The sequence below is a fragment of the Bos indicus genome, chromosome 25, assembly GCF_029378745.1.
Source record: "Bos indicus isolate NIAB-ARS_2022 breed Sahiwal x Tharparkar chromosome 25, NIAB-ARS_B.indTharparkar_mat_pri_1.0, whole genome shotgun sequence".
Classification (NCBI taxonomy): Eukaryota; Metazoa; Chordata; class Mammalia; order Artiodactyla; family Bovidae; genus Bos; species Bos indicus.
The window spans coordinates 12,012,832-12,035,620 of record NC_091784.1 but is presented as its reverse complement, the minus strand read 5'-3'; the positions used below and the strand labels follow the sequence as shown (position 1 = coordinate 12,035,620).

The 22,789-nt window shown below is 44.7% G+C and overlaps 1 protein-coding gene across 5 annotated transcripts in view; it reads right to left on the bottom strand.

Moving 5' to 3' along the window:
• SNX29 (sorting nexin 29) overlaps positions 1-22,789 on the bottom strand; it is a 596,714-nt gene that overhangs the window by 303,893 nt on the left and 270,032 nt on the right. For all 5 annotated transcript variants that reach the window (XR_011564017.1, XR_011564016.1, XM_019987972.2 and 2 more), the window contains one exon: positions 1,601-1,707. Coding sequence is in view for 3 of the 5 variants with exons in the window: in XM_019987972.2 (XP_019843531.2) it covers positions 1,601-1,707 (107 nt within the window). In the remaining 2 variants the exon portion in view is untranslated. The remainder of the gene's footprint in view (positions 1-1,600; positions 1,708-22,789) is intronic.

The following is a 22,789-nucleotide window of genomic DNA, read 5'->3' as shown; positions in this document are numbered from 1 at the left end:
GTAGTGAATGCCACGGGAGGACCATCTCCACTCCAACCTCACCTCTCATCGAGCTCACTGACCAGAGACACTGACTCCTCTTCTCCCAGGGGTAACAAAGACATGGAGAAGGTTTAAGGCTGGCACGATCAATCTACCCCGACTGCCATTCCCTCTGATGTAGGAGTTCAGCACTGATCTCGCTCGCAGGCAACAAGAGCAATGATGTCAGGGGGTGGGACACCAACTTCACATCAGACACCTAGATCTTTCCTGCCCGTCAATGCTGGAACACAGGGAGGTTGTGAGACCCTCTCACAGTCACAGGAGGTGGGGAGAGGGCACCCAACAAACACTGAATCAACCAGCCAACCAACCGAGCAGTCAGCCCATGAATGGACTGTGGTGCTTCCTCAGTGGGTCAGGCAGTTACTTCCTCCTGACCCCCTTTCAAGCTTGAGCTTCCGATGAGCATGTCAGCCCCCTAGATCGCCGCCCCAGGCCCAGAGTCCAAAGGAATCCGGGGACACGAACGCTGGTCTCTACACTTGGCGGGTCTGTCGACATCTGTACAAGTGGACACCTTATCCTGGTTTCCCTGAAGGGACAGACGCTCCCAAGCCCTTTCCCCCTGGCCAGAACCCTTCACCCTTCCTAGCTCAGTGACTCTTCATTCATTCAGCAACCAGAGATGTCCCTGTCCCAGGAGAATTTTAAATACTTTCATTCTAGGACTATTTAGCTAAAGTCACCACTTGGCAACAAACAGTCAGTGAGAATAGAGATCGAAGAGAGCCTCTGCCACCCAGAGACTCAGAATTCGCCAGCTCCTGAGAGTAAGGGGCTTGTTCCTCTCTCCACTTGGGCTTTCTACCAACAGCCAATTCTGGTCTCATGACCCCACAGAATGAGGGTCCACAGATGGGCGTGGTGGTGGCAGAGACGCTCCGGGTGTTAGAGGAACCACTGACCGAAACCACCCACCCTGGCCAGGTGCCATAGTAACTCACCTGCATGAGTTATCTTAAGCAGGAGGTCCTGGGAAGGAACATGGAACTAACAAGCTACCACCAACCAGAAGAATTCAGGAAAGATCAAAAGGAAAGAGAAGACACCAGCCCACAAGTCCCACCAACCTCCCAGAAGGCTTCCCACTGGAATCCTTCTTGGCTAAGTGATGCGCACGCCACCAGGAAGGTCCCAGAGTCGGAGAGACTGGCCAGAGACGACCCAGAGACTAACCGCATCATGTGATTCTAGCAGTCCACTGCATCGATATTATCCCATTTCTCAGCACAACGTTGGATGTGATACTCTCTTCTGTTTTAAATATTCTCCAAATCCAAGAGTACAATTGTTTTCTTATTCTTCACATCATATGTGTTTTCTCTCTTACCACAGGTTTCTCATTAAATGATACCTTTCAAAGAACCACGTCTTAGGGTTCTATATCAATTACAATGTGGTTTAACCATTTTACGATTTGTTTGTTGGTGGGGGAGGTGGTGGGGCAGTGGCCACTGGTTGTTTTGCCAACATCTGTCTAACACACTAGGGCCGTGTCTGAAAAGTCCTCTAGGCAACCAATGTCGGAGATACACATCAACGCCATCAGCCTTACCTCGATGAGCTTTCTTTCATAGGAGCTTGCGAGTTCCTCGGCAACTTCTCCGGGTTTCTGCTCAGGGACTGTAACTTCTCCATCAATGTTCCAAAGATTTGGGACAACTTTTGGGAAAAGAAAGACTTCTGTAAGTAACTTAATCAACTATAATTTCCTCAATTAAATTTTTTTTCTGTAGAATTTTTTTCTGAAGAAAAAAATTGTTTTTCTTCTTTTCCAAATGGCTTCTCTGGAAAGAAAGCTCTTGTTAAAGAAGAAAAAAAAAAAATCACAATTACTAACTACTTCCACATTGCATCATTTTCACACAAGTACAATAAAGTGAATGATAAGCTATATTTAAAAATGGAATAACTGTCCTCGAGATAGACGCACAGACGTCTAGGGAACAATCTTGTCGCTACTTTCCATTTCAGGGGAAACAGATGATGCTTTGACAAGATATAAGAGCCTACATGTGCATCTTCTATGTTGGTTAATTTTCTTTTTCTCCACCAAAAAGTTTTTCAGGGAGGTAGTACCTGCCTACAGCATGAAGTGAGATGGCAGTAGGGCCGCTCAGGCAGCATCTAGAATCAAGGAAGCTTCTGGAAAAACTCCAAAGCCAGTGCACAATGATAATGCAAAGACATCTCCACGAGATACGGGCTCTCAGATCAGCACAAGAATTAGCACAGTATTGTAAGAAACCTTCACACTGTCCTCCATAATGCCTGCAACAAGTTACACTCCCACCAGTGGTACAGGAGGGCTCCCATGTTCCCACACCATCTTCAGCATTCACAATTTGTAGACTTATTGATGGCCATTTTGACTGTTGTGAGGTGATAACTCATCGTAGTTTTGATTTGTATTTCTATAATAATTAGTGATATTGATTCTTTTCATGTGTCTGTTGACCATCTGTATGTCTTCTTTGGAGAACTATCTGTTTAGGTCTTCAGCTCATTTTTGATTGGGTTGTTTTTTCCATATTAAGCTGTATGAGCTAAAAATAGAGTTACCATAGGATCCTGCAAGTCTAGACCCTGGGCCTCTACCCAGAGGAAACTTTTAATTTGAAAGGATACATGCATCCCAATTGACAGCAGCATGATTTACAACAGCCAGGACATGGAAGCAACCTAAATGTCCATTGGCAGATGAATGGTAAAGACGACGGGGTACATATACAAATGAAATACTATTCAGCCATAAAAAGGACTGAAATAATGCCATTTGCAGCAACACGTATGGATCCAGAGATTGTCATACTAAGTGCAGTAAGTCATACAGAGAAAGACAAATGCCATAGGGTATCATTTATATGTGGAATCAAAAAAACTGAGGTACGTGAACTTCTCAGCAAAACAAAAATAGATTCACAAAGAAAAAAAACTTATGATTACCAAAGGTGGTAGTTCAGTGGTGGCTATATCAGGAGTTTGGGATTAATATATACACATGACTGTATATAAAATAGGAAAACAACAAGGGCCTACCGTATAATACAAGGAGCTACACTTGCTATCTTAAAGTGACCTATAATGGAAAAGAACCTGAAAAGATATATATGCACAACTGAATTACTCTGCTATATCCTTGAAGCTAACACAACACTGTAAATCAACTAGACTTCAATAAAAAAATCTGCACAGTAGATGCCCATGGAAATTGCTTCTACAATAGAAACTGATAAAATATGACAGAAGTAGATAAAACCTGGAAAAGAGCCAGATAATTCCAAGATAAGCAGGAGAACAAGAGTAGGAAAAATGGCCACATGAGCAGTTAAGAAAATCCAGTGGTGTGATTTAAGACTGTAGACTCTCGCCGGGTCTGAAAACAACCATCAGGGCTGCAGAGGCCTGTGTCCTGAGATGAGACTCCTGGATGCGCCAGTCAAGTGTGATGAGACGGCAATGAGGCAAAACAGGAAGCTACGCATAGTCCTCCAGCCACGGGGATGTGGGAGGCACAGATGCTGGTCAGGCACTCAGGCAGAAGTCAACACTGGGAAAGACTGAGCAAAATGGGAGTGGCTTCTGGGCCTGATCCATGGCTCCACCTTCAGCCCTTCATGGAGCCTCCATCAGGCTACAGCTGGTCCAGGCATCTGAGTGACCATACAGAACATGCTTGAATAAAACTGTAAGGCATTTCCCATCAGGAAGCTTCCATAAGCCTCATTCTTATCCATCAGAGGGCAAACAGAATGGAAACCACAATCACTGAAAACTAATCAAACTGATCACATGGATCACAGCCTCATCTAACTCAATGAAACTATGAGCCATGCTGTGTAGGGCCGCCCAAGCTGGACGGGCCATGGTGGAGAGTTCTGACAAAACACAGTCTACTGGAGAACGGGATGGCAAACCACTTCAGTATTCTTGCCTTGAGAACCCCATGAACAGTGTGAAAAGGCAAAAAGATATGACACTGAATGATGAACTCCCCGGGTCGAAAGGTGCCAGATATGCTACTGGAGAAGAGTGGACAAATAACTCCAGAAAGAATGAAGAGACGGAGGCAAAGCGAAAACAATGCCCAGCTGTGGATGTGACTGGTGATGGCAATAAAGTCCAATGCTATAAAGAACAATATTGCATAGGAACCTGGAATGTTAGGTCCATGAGTCAAGGTAAACTGAATGTGGTCAACCAGGAGATGGCATGACTGAACATCGACATTTTAGGAACCAGTGAACTAAAATGGACCGGAATGGGTGAATTTAATTCAGATGACCATTATATCTACCACTGTGGGCAAGAATCCCTTAGAAGAAATGGAGTAGCTCTCATAGTCAACAAGAGTCTGAAATGCAGTACTTGGGTACCATCTCAAAAGTGACAAAATGATCTCTACTTGTTTCCAAGACAAGCCATTCAATATCACAGTAATCCAAGTCTATGCCCCAATCATTAATGCTGAAGAAGTTGAAGGTGAACGGTTCTATAAGGACCTACAAGACCTTCTAGAACTAACACCAAAAAAAAAAATGTCCTTTTCATCATAGAGGACTGGAATGCAAAAGTAGAAAGTCAAAAGATATCTAGAGTAACAGGCAAGTAAGAAATTAGAGTACAAAATGAAGCAGGGCAAAAGCTAACAGACTTTTGCCAAGAGAATACACTGATCATAGCAAACACCCTCTTCCAACAACACAAGAGAAAACTCTATACATGGACATCACCAGATGGTCAACACCGAAATCAGATTGATTATATTCTTTGCAGCCAAAGATAGAGAAACTCTATACAGTCAGCAAAAACAAGACCAGGAGCTGACTGTGGCTCAGACCATGAACTCCTTATTGCCAAATTCAGACTTAAACTGAAGAAAGTAGGGAAAACCACTAGACCATTCAGGTATGACCTAAATCAAATCCCTTATGATTACATACTGGAAGTGACAAACGGATTCAAGGGATTAGATCTGATAGACAGAGTGCCTAAAGAACTATGGACGGAGGTTCATTACATTGTACAGGAGGCAGTGATCAAGACTATCCCCAAGAAAAAGAAATGCAAAAAGGCAAAACAGTTTCCTACGGAGGCCTTACAAATGGCTGAGAAAAGAAGAGAAGCAAAATGCAAAGGAGAAAAGGAAAGATATACCTATATGAATGCAGAGTTCCAAAGAATAGCAAGAAGAGATAAGACATCATTCCTAAGTGATCAACGCAAACAAATCAAAGAAAACAATAGAATGGGAAAGACTATAGATCTCTTCCAGAAAATTAGAGATACCAAGAGAACAATTTCATGCAGAGATAGGCACAATAAAGGACAGAAATGGTATGGACCTAACAGAAGCAGAAGATATTAAGAAAAGGTGGCAAGAATACACAGAAGAACTATACAAAAAAGATCTTCATGACCTAGATAACCATGATGGAGTGATCACTCGGCTAGACTCAGACATCCTGGAATGCGAACTCAAGTGGGCCTTAGGAAGCATCACTACAAACAAAGCCAGTGGAGGTGATGGAATTTCAGTTGAGCTATTTCAAATCCTAAAAGATGATGCTGTGAAAGTGCTGCACTCAATATGCCAGCAAATTTGGAAAACTCAGCAGTGGCTACAGGACTGGAAAAGGTCAGTTTTCATTATTCCAATCCCAAAGAAAGGCAATGCCAAAGAATGCTCAAACTACCACACAATTGCACTCATCTCACACGGTAGTAAAGTGATGCTTAAAATTCTCCAAGCCAGGCTTCAGCAATACATGAACCGTGAACTTCCTGATGTTCAAGCTGGTTTTAGAAAAGGCAGAGGAACCAGAGACCAAACTGCCAATATCCGCTGGATCATTGAAAAAGCAACAGAGTTCCAGAAAAACATCTATTTCTGCTTTATTGACTATGCCAAAGCTTTTGACTGTGTGGATCACAACAAACTGTGGAAAATTCTGAAAGAGACAGGAATACCAGACCACCTGACCTGCCTTCTGAAAAATGTGTATGCAGGTCAAGAAGCAACAGTTAGAATTGGACATGGAACAACGGACTCGTTCCAAATTAGAAAAGGAGTACATCAAGATTGTATATTGTCACCCTGCTTATTTAACTTATATGTAGAGTACATCATGTGAAATGTTGGGCTGGATGAAGCACAAGCTGGAATCAAGATATTTGCTGGGAGAAATATCAATAAACTCAGATATGCAGATGACACCATCCTTGTGGCAGAAGATGAAGAGGAACTAAAGAGTCCTTTAGATGAAAGTGGAAGAGGAGACTGAAAAAGCTGGCTTAAAACTCAACATTCAAAAAAGGAAGATCATGGCATCTGGTCCCATCACTTCATGGGAAGTAGGTGGGAAACAATGGGAACAGTGAGAGACTTTATTTTGGGGGGTTCCAAAATCACTACAGATGGTGACTGCAGCCATGAAGTTAAAATATGCTTGCTCCTTTGAAGAAAAGCTATGACAAAACTAGAGAGCATATTAAAAAACACAGACGTTATTTTGCCAACCAAGGTCTGTCTAGTCAAAGCTCGGTTTCTCCAGTAGTCAAGTATGGATGTGAGGGTCAACCCGTAAACAAACCCGTAAACAAAACACCATGGTTTTGAACCGTGGTGTTGGAGAAGACTCTTGAGAGTCCCTTTGACTGCTGGGAGATCAAACAGTCAATTCTAAAGGAAATCAGTCCTGACTATTCTTTGGAAGAACTGATGCTGAAGCTCCAATACTTTGGCCACCTGATGCAAAGAGTCAACGCATTGGAAAAGACCTTGATGTTGGGAAAGACTAAAGGCAGGAGGAGAAGCAGGCAACAGAGGATGAGATGGCATCACTGACTCAATGGACTTGAATTTGAGCAAATTCTGGGAGATGGTGAAGGACAGGGAAGCCTGGCATGCAGCAGTCCATGGGGTTGCAAAGATCAGACACGACTTAGCGAATGAACAAGGACATCACAACAGAGACACGATAAAGAGTAAGTATTGATTTTTTTTTTTAGTCTTTCTAAAGGCACCACCCTTACAAAAAATGAGAATCAGAAAGAAAACACAACAAAATTTTAAAAGCTGAGAAGTAGACCAGCAACTGGTGAATAATTTGACAGACCTGAGAAAATTTCATTCTCAGCTGCAAGTGGGCAATTCCAAAATACACTCTGATTAAAATGAACAACTTGTTTAAACTGCTAAACGAGACACTTCTAGGAGTAAGGGTGAGCACCAGCTAACAGTCCAAAGAAGGGATTAACAAGTCGGTCTTAAGAAGCAACTAGCAGATGACAAAAGAGCTTAGTCTTTGGAAAAGGTGAAAAAAAAAAAAAAATAGTAGCTGTGCCTGAATTGAAGGCAGGGGTATCTTACTCACAATAGAGGTAAAAATAATACATAATAAACTTTTGCAGTTCTCCCATTTTTCTCCCCTTCACAACTCCCAGTGTGTTAGTCACTCAGTCGTGTCCAACTCTTTGGGACCCCATGGACTACAGCCCACAAGGCTCCTCTGTCCATGGATTTCTCTAAGCAAGAATACTGGCGTGGGTTGCCATGCCCTTCTCCGACCCAGGGACTGAACCTGGGTCTCCCACGTTGCAGGCAGATTCTTTACCATCTGAGCCACCACCCACCCACCCACCTCCGAGAGGAGCAGGCATATACCTCTAGGCAAGGGAACTGATAGCCCGATCCTAAGAATCTACCAGCCAAAGAGAAAAGCCCTAAAGGGCTCAATGTGGGAGGCTTTTCAGGGAAATGGCACAGCCCCACCACCCCACCAGGAAATGATCAGGAGTAGTTTTTAATCAGTGTTTTAGCGTCCCATTCTTGCGTGTGAGAAGAGAGCCAGGAATCACCTTTTATTTAAGGCAAGCCCCTAAAATGAAAGACAGGGACTAGAATAAACAAACAGAGAAATCAAGCTGTAGGAAAGGAAAATTATTAAGCAAGAAGAACACTTCAAAAGCAAGCTATGTGTCACACTCCCAGAGAGAAGAGAAGGAGCAAGTTGAGAAATGGAAGAGAAGGATATTTGGAAAAAACCCACAGAGTGTAAGAAAGCCCTTTGGAAAGCAAAACCATGACAGCAGAAATGCAACATCAGGCACAAGGGAACAGAAGGCAAAGAAACTTCTAGAGAGCAGAGCCAAAGGATGACAAAACACAGAACAAAAGAGGAAATCACGCATTACCAAGTGAGAAGAGCTCAAGAAAGAAAAAACAAAATAATAGAGGAGGAGGAAGTCAAAATGTCCCAGAACTAAAATGTCCCAGACATGAGTGCTGAGGTCGAAGAGCTCAGTAGGAAAGAGCTCCATGAGGACAAGCTCGGCGATCACAAGCTAACAGTGAAGTTCCAGAACACCAGAGACGAAGATGAGAGGGTGTAAGTGCCCAGAGTGGAAGGAGAATTTTTACAAAGGATAAAAAATTAGCCAGGACATGGAAACAACCTAGATGTCCATCAGCAGATGAATGGATAAGAAAGCTGTGGTACATATACACAATGGAGTACTACTCAGCCATTAAAAAGAATACATTTGAATCAGTTCTAATGAGATGGATGAAACCGGAGCCTATTATACAGAGTGAAGTAAGCCAGAAAAAAAAAACACCAATACAGTACACTAATGCATATATATGGAATTTAGAAAGATGGTAACGATAACCTTGTATGTGAGACAGCAAAAGAGACACAGATGTATAGAACAGTCTTTTGGACTCTGTGGGAGAGGGAAGCGGGAATGATTTGGGAGAATGGCATTAAAACATGTATAATATCTTATAAGAAATGAATCGTCAGTCCAGGTTCGATGCAGGATACAGGAAGCTTGGGGATGGTGCACTGGGATGACCCAGAGGGATGGTATGGGGAGGGAGGTGGGAGGGGTGTTCAGGATGGGGAACACGTGTACACCCATGGCGGATGCATGTTGATGTATGGCAAAACCAATACAATACTGTAAAGTAAAATAATAATAATAAATAAATAAATATTTATGCTTAAAAAAAATTAGAAATGGCATAGGATTTCTAAACAGCATCAGTGTAAGCTAGAAAACAATAAAGGGCTATCTTCAACACCCTGAGAGGAATGATTTCCAACCTAGAATTATCTACAGAGCCAAACCATGTGAGAAATGCTAAGGACGTTTACAGACAAGCAACGTCTCAAAAATTTTATCTCCCACCCAAAGAAGAGAAGAAATCTAAAATGAGGAACACAGAGATGCCAAGATATCAGGGACCCAACACAAAAGTGAGTTGTGGGAAAATCCTTCATGACAACCAAAGTGGAAGAAACCCATAGGGCCATCATGGATAAATGGATAAACAAAGTGTAGTGTGCCAACACAATGGATCATTGTGTGAAAGTGTGAAAGTGAAAGTCGCTCAGTCGTGTCTGACTCTTTGCAACCCCATGGACTGTAGTCCATGGAATTCTCCAGGCCAGAATACTAGAGTGGGTAGCCTTTCCCTTCTCCAGGGGGTCTTCCCAACCCAGGGATGGAACCTAGGTCTCCTGCATTGCAGGTGAATTCTTTACCAGCTGAGCACAAGGGAAGCCCAATGGATTATTATTTAGCTTTAAAAGGGAATGAAGTGCTGACCCTTGCCACAATATGGAGGTACCTTGAAAACATGCTGCTGAGTGAAAGAAACCAGCCACAGAGGACTCACACTGTATGACATCATGAAACGTGCAGAGCAGGTACTGGTTTCCAGAAGTCTGGAGGAAGGACGGATGGGGAGTGACTGCTCATGAGTCTTGGGTTTCTTTCTGGGGTAATAAAAGTGTTCTAGAAAATGATGCTTGGACAACCTTGCAAATGTCCCAAGAAGCAGTGAACTGTGCACGGTAAGGGGTGACTGGTGCAGCATGTGAATCACACTGCAATAAACGAGGAGTGAACTGGAAAGAACAGGCGCACAGAGGAGTCAGGCTGCTTCCAGCTGAAGGTCAGAGGACTCCAGGAGACACCATCTCAGGACGACACTGATGACTCAAGTGTTTGAAAATACTGAGATTTATACAACTGAGGGAGCCTCTGGAGTTGAATTAGTGAAAAGTACACATAATACCAAAAAAATTTTTAAACTCAAAACAGTTAAGCATTAACTTTGAAGAAATGTAAAAGTTGTCCAAAAATACTGATCATGTATGTATGTATCTCATGGCTGAGCTGTGGAGAGCATTTTCAGAGTCATAATAATGTAATCACGGACCACTGACTGAACCAAAATGATTACGTGACTGTGCTAGATTATATGACAACTGGAGGGTGTGTGCTTGTGTGTGTTTGTGTGTGTGTGTGTGTGTGTGTACACACACACTTCAAGGGTGTGAAGAACCAGAGAATGCTACCCTTCATCTTCCACAATAAGAAGTCAATAAACAGGAGGACAGGGGGACCATAGAGGATGAGACGGTTGGATGACATCACCAACTCGATGGACCGGAGTTTGAGCAAACTCTGGGAGTTGGTGATGGGCAGGGAAGCCCGGCATGCTGAAGTCCAAGAGGTCACAAGGAGTCGGACACGACTGAGCAACTGAACTGAACTGAACAACTTAAAAAAAAAAAAAATCAACAAGAAATAACAGACAAATTATTCAGAGATATCAAAGTAACTACTGAAAGAATCAGTTAAAAGCTTAAAGTAGGAATTCCCTGGTGGCACAGTGGGTAAGAACTGTGGGTAAGGAACACAGGTTTGACCCTGGCCTGGAAAGATTCTACATGCCTCAGAGCAGCTAAGCCCGGGAGCCACAGCTACTGTAGCATGTGGGCCTAGAGCCCGTGCTTTGCAGCAACAGAAGCCACTGCAATGAGAGGCTACGGCGAAGAACAGCCCCCACTTGCCGCAACTAGAGAAAGCCTGCTCGTCACAATGTAGACCCAGCAGAGCCAAAAATAATAAATCAGTTTTTTAGAAAATGCTTTAAAGCGTTTGCTTGTGAGTAGTAGGAAGTGGGGGAAGATGGTGGCTGGAAGCATAGGTCTTTTATCGACAAAGCTCATACTGTACTGAAATTCAATTCTCTGAAAAACTAAATTCAATTTTATTTGGTGAAAAAAATTTTTAGTTTTCAAATAAAAAGCTGAATGCATTTAATCTAAGATCAAGAATAAAATAAGAATTCCCACTCACCACTTTTGTTCAGCATAGCATTGGAAGTCCTAGCCATGGTAATCAGACAGGAAAGAGAAATAAAAGGAATCCAAATTGGAAAGGAAGAAGTAACACTGTCACAGTTTGCTGATGACATGATATTATATATAGAAAATCCAGAAGATACCACTAAATACCTACTAGAGTTCATTAATGAACTCAGTAAAGTTACAGGATACAAAAATAATATTCAGAAATCTATTGTATTTCAATACATTACTAATGAACCATAAAAAAAGATAAATTTAAAAAACAATTCCACTTACTGTCACATAAAAAAGATAAAATACCTAGGAATAAATCTAGCCAAGATGGTAAAAAATCTGTACTCAGAAAACTATAAAACACCTATGGAAGAAACTGAAGACAACACGAACAGGTAGAAAGATACACTGTGTCCATGAAATGGAAAAACTAATATTGTTAAAATGACCATAACACTCAAGGCAATCTACAGATTCAATGCTGCTGCTGCTGCTAAGTCACGTCAGTTGTGTCCGACTCTGTGTGACCCCATAGACGGCAGCCCACCAGGCTCCCCCGTCCCTGGGATTCTCCAGGCAAGAACACGGAAGTGGGTTGCCATTTCCTTCTCCAATGTGTGAAAGTGAAAAGTGAAAGTGAAGTCGCTCAGTTGTGTCCAACTCTTCGCGACCCCATGGACTGCAGCCTACCAGGCTCCTCCACCCATGGGATTTTCCAAGCAAGAGTACTGGAGTGGGGTGCCATTGCCTTCTCAGACAGATTCAATGCAATCCCTATCAAAATACCAATGGCATTCTTCACAGAACTAAAATACTTCTAAGGACCCAAATAAACAAAACAATCTTAAGAAAGAACAGAGCTGGAGGCATCACACTCCCTTGATTTCAGACAATACTACAAAGCTACAGCAATCAAAACAGTATGGTACTCACATAAAAAAGGACAGCAGGATCAAGAGAACAGAATAGAAAGCCCAGAAATAAACCCACACTTTAGGTCAATTAATCTAAAACAAAGGAGGCAAGAATATACAATGGGGGAAAGATAGTTTTTTCAACTACTGATGCTGGGAAAACTGGACAGATACATGTATAAGAATGAAATTAGAACATTCTCTCATACCATGTACAAAAATAAATGCAAAATGGATTAAAGAACTAAATATAAAACCAGAAAGTACAAAACTCCTAAAAGAAAACATAGGCAGAACACTGTTCAACATAAAGTGCAGCAATATTTTTTCAATGTTCCTAAGACAAAGGAAGCAAAGCAAAAAATAAACAAACGGGATCTAATTAAACTTAGAAGCTTTTGCACAACAAAGGAAACCATCAGCTACAACAGAAAAGACAAGCTACCAAAAGGAGAAAATATTTGCAAATAACATAACCAATTTTTTATTCGTATCAGGACTTCCCTAATAGCTCAGTTAGTAAAGAATCCACTTGCAATGCAGGAAACCCCAGGTCGATTCCTGGGTCGGGAAGATCAGGTGGAGAGGGATAGGCTACCCACTACAGTATTCTTGGGCTTCCCTGTGGCTCAGCTGGTAAAGAATCCTCCTACACTGCAGAAGACCAGGGTTCAATTCCTGGGTTGGGAAAATCCCCTGGAGAAGGGAAAGGCTACCCACTCCAGTATTCTGGCCTGGAGAATTCCATGGATTGTATAGTACATGGGGTCACAAAGAGTCAGACACAACTGAGCGACTTTCACATAACCAATAAGAGGTTAATATCCAAAATATATACACAGCTCTCTACAGCTCAATATCTAAAAAACAAACAACCCAATTTTAAAATGGTCAGAAGATCTAAATAGACATTTAAAAAAAAAGATATACAGATGGCAAACAGACACATGGAAAGATGCTCAATATTGTTAATCATCAGAGAAATAAAAATCAAAGCCACCAGCGGCATCACCCCCATCAAAACCGCTAATCATCAGAAGACCACAAACAATAAATGCTGGAGGGAAAGCAAACTGGTGCAGCTTCTGTGGAAAACAGTATGGAGGTCCTCCAAAAGCTAAAAACAGAACTACCATATGATCCAGCAATGCCACCCCTGGATATATATCCAAAGAAAATAAAAACACTAAATTGGAAAAAAAAAAAAATACATACACCCCAGTGTTCATAGCAGCACATTATTTACAATAGCCAAGACATGGACACAGCCTAAGTGTCCATCAACAGGTGAATGGAAGGAGATGTACCTCTACAGCCTACAGATCAATATTAGGAACGTGAGGGGAGCCACCTCTCTACTGGCAAGGTGAATCTGGGGCGAGGCACCAGAAGCCACTTGTCCCTTTAGTTGAAGTTTGTACAAGCGTCACATCTATCAGTGTGTTTTCTAGCCCAAAAGATTTCACCTGCCATGGGAGCAGGTGTTCACATGCAGGTGTTCAAGGAAAGCAGCACAATAAAAGTGTGAGTAACATCAAGTCATATGAGAGCCCAAAACAGCAGCTTACAGCACTGCTTCCTCCTCTCCGCGCATCCTCCAGCAAACCAGTCACCTTGGAGAGGGTAACTGGCATTGAATCCTGCACATCAAATCTGAACGACAGACACACACCTCTGTGACTGATTGCACTTCATGTTTGTTGTTGCTGTTTTAAGATATGTTTCCTGAGAGTGATCTAGTAAATCTGGGCACAGAAAGACAACTCAACAGCCCAGGAGGAAACAATCTGGGTTCAAAAGAGCTCACTCTGAATTCCAGAATACAAGACTTAAAAACACTGGCTAGCAATGCCGTCTCAAGCCTAAACTTTTTCATTAACAATCTCTGTCCACAGTTTGACCTTCTGCCCTGCTCAAGCGCTGCACAAAGAGGACGGAAAGAAACTCTGACCCACGTGTTTAGATATTTCAACCATGGAGGAGAAAGTTGTATAGTAGCCTGCCCCCATCTGCAATTTAATTTCCATGGTTTCAGATACCTGTGGTCAATTGTGGTCTAAAAATATTAAATGGAAAATTCCAGAAATAAACATTCAGTTTTTAATCATGTACCACGCTGAGTAGCACGGTGAAATCTTGTACCATCCTGCCCTGCTCAGGACATGAACCATCTCTTTGTCCAGTGTATTCAATGCTGTAGATACAACCTGCCTATTAGTACAGGACAAAACAGCATATATGGGATCTGGCATTATCCACAGTTTCAGACACCCACTGGGGGTCTTAGAACATAGCCCTGGGGGATGGTGGCCAGAGGGTGGGGGATGGGATAAGGGATACAGTGTCGAAACGGCCAAAACATAAATCCAAAAGCAAAATGGAGTAAGGGCTGGATTTAATTTGCTAAACACAATTTGAAAGCTACATCCATACACAATGGGTCTTCATAAAAATAAAACAGTGATAATTGCTTCATCTTACTTGGCACTTTGGAGTTGACCAAGCATCTTCAAATGCCCCATTCACAGAAACCTTCATATAGGACTCAATATGGCCAGCTGAGGTTTGTGCCAGAGCTGAAGCTATCTAGGTTATCTGTCTAGCACAGAATGCCTCGTAACCCAGGCAACCTACTTAACATCCACATTAGTCACGGGAAAATTTACACTTTATTTACTTGTACAAACTCTGAGCAGTCAGCAGTCTTCTCCTGTATGTATTTCCTTGATGGCATAATTATCCAAGTTAGATTCCAAATGGAAAAAACATTGGCAAAAATAATAAGCCTTCTCTACACCCAGAGAGACACAGAAAGTGTGTCTGGTACAAACACATTCACTTTAATCAGAACTATCTTTCATGTTCTAGAGAGGCTGTGGGTTTGTTAGCACCACTGTTATTTACACTTGGAGAACAGGACAGCCTTTCGCCTCCTTGCAGCCTGCCGAGGTATCTGTGATAAGTCACCTGAAATAAGCAGATGCTAAGCTGGTCTCACTAGCAGGCAAGGCACCAGAGAACACATGGGGTTTTTTGCCTAAATTATTTTAAGCCAAGCTTTGGCTACCACGGAGAGTGGCCTGGCAAACAGTATGATAACATTACTGTTTTCCTTTCAATATGAACAATCTTAGCATGACCCCAGCTGCAAACAGTATGAGGTGCAGGCCGTGGAAGAGGATAAAGAACCATCTAAAATTCAGAGACGGTTCCCTTGAACATTCTTATGGACACGAGGAGGTGTGCCAGGTCCTGTGACCGCGGGCCGGGTGTGGTGTGACGGGGACTGGGGACACTTGGAGGCTCCAAAGGAGGACTAATCTTCCTGGGTATGGTGACAGTGACCTCACAAGGCAGCGGGGACCCACATTTGCTCCAGCAAAGGAATGAGTCTTCATAACAACAGCACCCACCATTCTGAGCACTCACTGCTGCGGTGAGGGGAGGGCGCGGTGAAGAAGACACTGTGTGGTCTGCCATCAGACAGACGCCAAGTGCAAAGTCTGGTTCTACCACTCACCAGAGAGCGACCGTGGGCAAGTCTTTGATCCACTCATTCAACAACTAGCTACTTACGATTCATTACATGCCAGGCACTAGACATGCCCGCACACCAAGTCTCTCAGTCATGTCCGACTCTTTGAGACCCCACAGACTGTAGCCTGTCAGGTTCCTCTATCCGTGGGAGTATCCCAGCAAGAATACTGGAGTGGGTTGCCATTTCCTCCTCCAAGGGATCTTCCTCACCCAGTGATCAAACCCATGTCTCCTGTGTCTCCTGCATTGGCAGGCACATTCTTTACCACTGAGCCACCAGGGGAGCCCTTTCATAATAACCCTCGTTTTTGCTGTTCAGTTGCTAGGTCATGTCTGATTCTTTGTGACCCCATGGACTGCAGGACACCAGGCTTCCCTGTCCTTCATTATCTCCTGGAGTTTGCTCAAACTCATGTGCATTGAGTTGATGATTCTATCTAACGGTCTCATCCTCAGCCACCCCCCTTCTCCTTTTGCCTTCAACCTTCCCAAGCATCAGGGTCTTTTCCCAAACAGTCACAGGATGAAACACCATAAAGCAGGCAAAGCACTCAATTCGTGTGCAGCCAGGGGTCCAGATGCCATTACCACTGGGGTCATCCTTCAACGCCTTCTGCCTTGCCATGCACTCTGCTGGGCACGTTACTATATGTATTACACATACTGTTCTCACAGTGAACATACATGGTAGATGTTATTAACCCCAGAAAAATGAGTTTCCAAGGTGTTACGGCATGAGCCCAAGGTCAGACAGGTACCAAAGGGCAGGTTCAGGATGAAACCCAAGCCTCTGTTCCTCCCCCCACATGCTCCTGCCCCAGCTCCGTCGGCAGCAGAGTAACTAGAGGGGACACACCCAGTCTCTGGCTCAGACCTTTGTTCAGCAGGTGTTCGTGAGCCCAGAAAGTCAAGGACAGGCTGGGGTCAGGGGAGGTGGCTCCAGTGTCACAGCAGCAGGTGTCACCAGGGCAGCAAGTCTCCGGCATCTCTCAGGACAGCTTCTCTTGGGGGCTTTCTGAGTTACCACTGAACATGTGCAGACTTTTCAGGGATGGGGAGCAGATGAACTCAGGCTCCGAGTCAGCCCATTTCAACCTTGGGGAAGGGAGTACTTGCCCCCCAAACTGAGAAATCTTGATTCAACCTGGAGTTTCCATGAGAAGCCAAGCCACAGCACTTGGGGGGAAAGGTGGTGAAACAGACAAGAGATCCTGGCGCTGAAAAGGAATAGCTGCTCCCGACTGGAGTGAGAGAAGGTTCTACCTCCGTGCCGGGGTCTCAGGCTGCAGCACAGAACATCTACAGGCAGCAGATAGGGGGAAAGCTACTGTTCATGGAGCCTGATGAGCAAATGATTTCTATCATATTGTACACAGCCTGAACCACCACTATGCAGGATCTCTTGCACAGCACTGAGGAAGTGGGGGTGTGGCTTCTTTTACAGCACTGCAATCAATGTTCTTGGTACTGCAAATCACCGTCTGCCTGACTTCAAAGCCCCAAGCTCTCCCAGGCTCACCACACTGCCTCCCTACCTCCTGAGCCCACTGGCCACCGTGTCACCAACTTCCACCTGATAGACTTCCCAGGCCACGTGCTAAAACCCCAGAGGAAACCTGCCTCCCTGAATGCATCAAACGCACACACACACCACATGTATGCATGCATATTTGGTTGCCTGCTCGTGGGTAACTATAAATTCCAAACCCTCCAGAAACTTCAAACCTTATTTTCCAAAAGCCTGATATATACCTAGTCACCTCACAGATAGCCAAGCCAAGAAAACGTTACCTAAACAACATCCTAGAACGTGACATCTACACCCACATCATTGCCCCAAGGGATGCATACTCATCTGTATCCTTCAAGAATAGGACCAGGAACTATGGGATCGAGGGGGATACTGTTTCTAATAGACGAGTAATTATATAGGATGAGAAGGCTTCCCTTGTGGCTTAGACGGCAAAGAATCCGTCTGCAATGCAGGAGACCCAGGTTCAATCCCTGGGTCAGGAAGATCCCCTGGAAAAGGGAATGGCTACCCACTCCAGTATTCCTCCCTGGAGAATTTCATGGACAGAGGAACCTGGCAGGCTTCCTGCTTCCAAGCAGTCCATGGGGTCACAAAGAGAGGGACATGACTGAGCGACAAATATACTAGAAGCAGAGACACAAGTGCATCCCTGGGTTCAAACCCTGGCTCTGTCACTAGGCAGAGTGAAATAGGAGGCGCATGACTTCATGGCTGTGAGCCTCAGTTTCCCCACCTGTAAAAGGGGATAATACCTCTTGTGAGGACTAAGCAGAAGAATATGTTACTTTATACTCTCGCCTCATGCATTAAAGATATGATAGTCTTTAATATTTATTTATCTGTTTGACTACACCAGGTCTTCGTTGTGACATGTGGGATCTTTAGCTGTAGCATGCAGGACCTGGTTGCCTGAGCAGGCCTCTGTTTTGCGAGTGTGGAGTCCTGGCCACTGGACCACCACAGAAGTCCCTTGGATAGTTTTTTTTAAAGGCAAATATAAAGTGAGATCCTGCCTTCTTTTTCAAATCAGAAAGTCTGTTCACTAGAAGTTTCCATCTTCTACAGGTCTTGCCAGAGAAATCTGCTCACCTGTTTAGACGTCGCATCTCTCTTGCGAGGGATCATCTAAATATATAACGCATGCACAGGGACAGCTGGGAGTGACTGCTGCCTACAACCACAACTGTCATCACGCCCAAGCACATTTCCACCTGCCCCTGTGATGCAGTCCAGCAGAGGCTTTGATGGAAACTGGAGAGTTGTATTCTTCCCCTTAAAGTGAAAACCAGTCTCAGAGCGAGAACCACTCTGTTGCTGGAATAAAACAGGCAGCGAGGCATGCCAGACGGAACGATTTCTTTGCCACGATCTAAGTGGTGCGAAAGCATTTGCTGAACAGAGCTCTGGACCCGACCACACTCTACGGACCCATGAGGGCCAGCTTGTCAGCAGAGATGCAAGATGACACAGATGGCTCCGAATGCCATTTGTAAAGCTGTTCATTTCAAAACACAGATATGTCTAAGTCCAGAATCCCACTAGCAGCAGATATGTGTGTGATGCGGTTCCATTTTGGCGGGAGGGAGGGGGGATGGAGTGGGGAGGGAGGAGGATGATCTGGATCTGAACCAGGTTGTCTAGGACACAGGGCCAACCCGAGCTGCTAACATTGGTCACCTGGGTGTGGAGAGCCATGGACGACAATCAGAGTTTTCCCTGTAAACCTCTCAATCATTTTATTCCGAACAAGGACGTGTGACGTCTGCAATTCATCCCTATAGCAGCAGTGCCATGCTTATCAGAAGCAGGAACTGCTTGTCTGTAAGCTCAGGTTCATGGGCATCAAATCTTCCTTGGGAAATCACCATAAGACCTGCCTTTAAAAAGAGCCTCCTGAAATTTCAAAAGGCCATGTGGAAGATTTCTCTGGACTGCCTCAGTGCTAGGACTCTGCACCATCCCCAGGGCAGATGTCGTGCACTTTTTTGAAAAGGAAATGAGCTGGGACTTCCCCGGTGGTCCAACGGTTAGGACTCTGCGCTTTCACTGCCGTGCCCGGGGTTCAATCCCTGGCTGGGAACTAAGACCCCACAAGCCAAGCGGCATGGCCAGAAAGAAAGGAAGAACGTGTGTCAACAGACTGAGACGGACACAACAGTGCCAAAGGCTTAAGAGCCGGAGTCTGCTGGACCTGGGTTCAAACATCAGCTCGGCCCTTTCTGCAAGGCCCTCGGCTGCCCTGGGCCCAGTCTCCTGCTTGGTAAAGAGGGGATGTAATAACACGCCCATCCTGCAGGGCAACCATGGAGGATTCAGAGAGAAAACAGACGAAGCTACCAGCAGAGGCCCGGCACAGAAAACACGCTGTGTGCGCGGTCATGGTGACAGGGGCTGTCAGGGTGATTAACGGAACATCAGACGGTGACATTGACCGTCTACCCAGACTGCTGCTATTTGGTCCCTAAGTCATCTTCAACTCTTCTGTGACCCCATGGACTACAGCCCGCCAGGCTCCTCTGTCCAGGGGATTTGGATTTCCCAGGCAAGAATACTGGAGTGGGTTGCCATTTCCTCCTCCAAGGAGTCTTCCTGACATAGAGATCGAACCTGGGTTTCCTGCATTGGCAGGTGGCTTGTTTACCATTGAGTCAGCTGGGAAGCCCTAGAAACTCCTAAAAGGCAAAAGCTCCCTCCTGTTTCTCCGAACCCACAAAAAGCCCAGAATCCGATATGGTCCATTTTAGATTCTCAATACTTCCTGGGTGGCTGACCAACATCGCTTAGAAACGGAATGTACCAATATACCAAGAACATGGGTCAGCCACTCTCACTGGAGCTGCCACTGAGCCACCGAGGCACATTGTTTAGCGTGGCTCTCAGACCCTGTGGCTATGTCTCCCATTTGTTTCTTCCACAGGTTTACTTTCTCAAATTATAAAAGTAACACATGTTCACTGCAGGAAAAATAATCCATCTTAATATGTTCAAGCCCCTGTCATACACCAGACGACTGAAATCAAGGGACGTTAACCAGGAATAAATCTCAACCCAGCCAACAAGTTATAGGATAATCCATTATATTTCTAGACTCTCGTATAGAGTGCAGTTCACACTCCTTCCAAGGGGTGTACACACCACCTCTCACTTGGCCCATACAACTATTCAGGGGTTGGGGGAACCGCCTAGAGGATGAGACTATAATAGCAACGGTTAATATTTACTGGATGCTTGCTGAGCGCTCACCTGACGGTAAGCACTTCACGTGCAGTGACACGAAGCATCCACCTTTGCATTCTGAGGCTGCCATCTGAACCATGATGCCACGTCTCTGCCCACGAGCTCCGACGTGGGGGTTCTGGCCTGGCAGAGACGGATGGGAATCTTGATTCCAGAGGGAGAGCCTGAGCAAGCCTCAGACGGACTGTCTTTGTTCTTCTCCGGGAGGCTGGTTTATTCCCCCCATGTGATACCACATCCCAGAAGAAAGCACCACAAGTGAGGAAACCTCGATATCGTGGATGTGACTACTTATTTTCTTTTCCCCATTTCATTAAAACTTCGAAATCAATCCATGAGCATAAATTTGTAGTTTTAAAAGATTCAACCCAAAAGAACTGAAGATATTAAAAAAAAATAATAATAAAACTGGTATTCAATGGTTCCAAAGGCAAAAACACCCCAAGCGTCCAGGGATGAAGGACGGATGAACGCTATCTGATCTGAACATGATGTACAGGCGTCTGACCTTGAAAAGGCGAGAAATTCTGACCCACGCAACAACACGGAGGAACCTTAAGACACTGTGCTAAGCGAAGTAAGTCCGTCACAAAAGGACAGACACTGTGTGAACCCACTTATAAGAAGCACTTGGATTAGTCAAGTTTAGTCGTAGAGCTGGGAAGTAGAACGGTGGCTGCCAGGGGCGGAGGGGCGGGAGAATCGGGGAGGGACACGACTGAGCGACTGATCTGATCTGATCTGTCTAACGGTGCAGAGTTTCGGTTTCGAAAGACGGAGCGAGCTCTGGAGACAGGCGGTGGCGATGGTTACGCAGAGTATGAATGGACTTACTACCACCAAACTGTACGTTTCAAAGCAGTTAAGACGGTCAGCTACACGTTATACATATGTCACCACGGTTTAAAATACTTAAATATTTTTAAAAGAATGAAGTGCTGACAGATGCCACAAAGTGGGTGAATTTTGAGGACATGACGCTAAGTAAAAGAACCCAGGTACAGAAGGACACGTACACTGTGACTTCATCTACACGAAATGTCCAAATAGGCAAATTCACAGAAACAGAAGTATTTCCCAGCTGCTGCGGGCTGGGGGAGCAGAGGGTGGGAGTGACTGTTAACGGATTCAGGGTTTCCTTCAGGGTGACGAAAATGAAGTGAGAAAACGGCAATGGTTACACAACTTGGTGAACGCACTAAAGAACACTGAGCTGTGCACTGAGAACGGTGAGCTGTACGGTATGCAGATTACATCTCAGTAAAAAATTCATACGCCTAAGCATTGAGCGTAGAAAGAGCAAGGCTGTGATGACCTAGAGGGGTGGGAGGCAGGCTGCAGAGGGAGCAAATACATGCATACTTACAGCTGACGCGCGTCGCTGTACAGCAGAAACTAACACCACACTGCACAGCAGTTACCCTCCAGTTAGAAAAGTATCCTATGATAAACCATGATGGGAAAGAATATTTAAAAAAAGAATGTAGAAATCTCTCTCTACATATATATATATATGCACAGCAAAGAATCACTTTGGATTGATGAACAGAAATTAACAACACTGTAAATCAACTATACTTCAATAGAAAAAAAATTTTTAAGTGCAGGGCACCCTCTACCAGGGCTCACCTTTCCTCCCCAATCCCGTTCCTCCCACTACTATCCCAGGATCATTCTTCCAGGCATGCACAGATGTGCACACCCTCTGATGTTCTCTTACAGGCTCTGATCTTTATAAACCCAAGGAGCACACAGGGCACAGTCACCCTTCCCTCCACAACCTGCAAGCGCGACCACGCCCCAAGGCACAGACACACCCACCTCTTTCTTTACAGTGGCTGCACTTCCAGAAGGAACCACAGTCTATCCCACCCTTCTTTTACTGATCCCCCATTTGAACAACGCCGTCTCTGCAGCCTCGTACCCATCTCCCTCTGCATGTGTGTAAAGCTTTCTTTGCGGTGGAATCCTTGAGATGGAGCTGGAGGGTCAAGGAGGGGATACAGTTTCAATTCTGAGAGCTGATGCATGCACGCTCCCTACCCACAGACTCGCACAGAGTGTCCAGTGACCTTGAACAACATCTTCACTTCCACGGGCCTCAGCACCCTCGCCAATGGGACCCGCAGAGGACTTTCCAGTCAATTTTGGTTTGAATATTCATTATTTAAACCCTAAGCTCCAGAGGAAGCATGACAAAGTCACTGTGGGGCTAGAGTAAGTGTGTGGACAGATAGCATGAGGCTGAAATGTACTCAGTCCTTGGGTCTCCAGGACCCTCAGGCTACAGGGCAGGGACACCCCCACCCCTGCTGTGAGGGACAGGAGGCTGGGCTCTGCAGGACGGCTCGTCCAGCCCT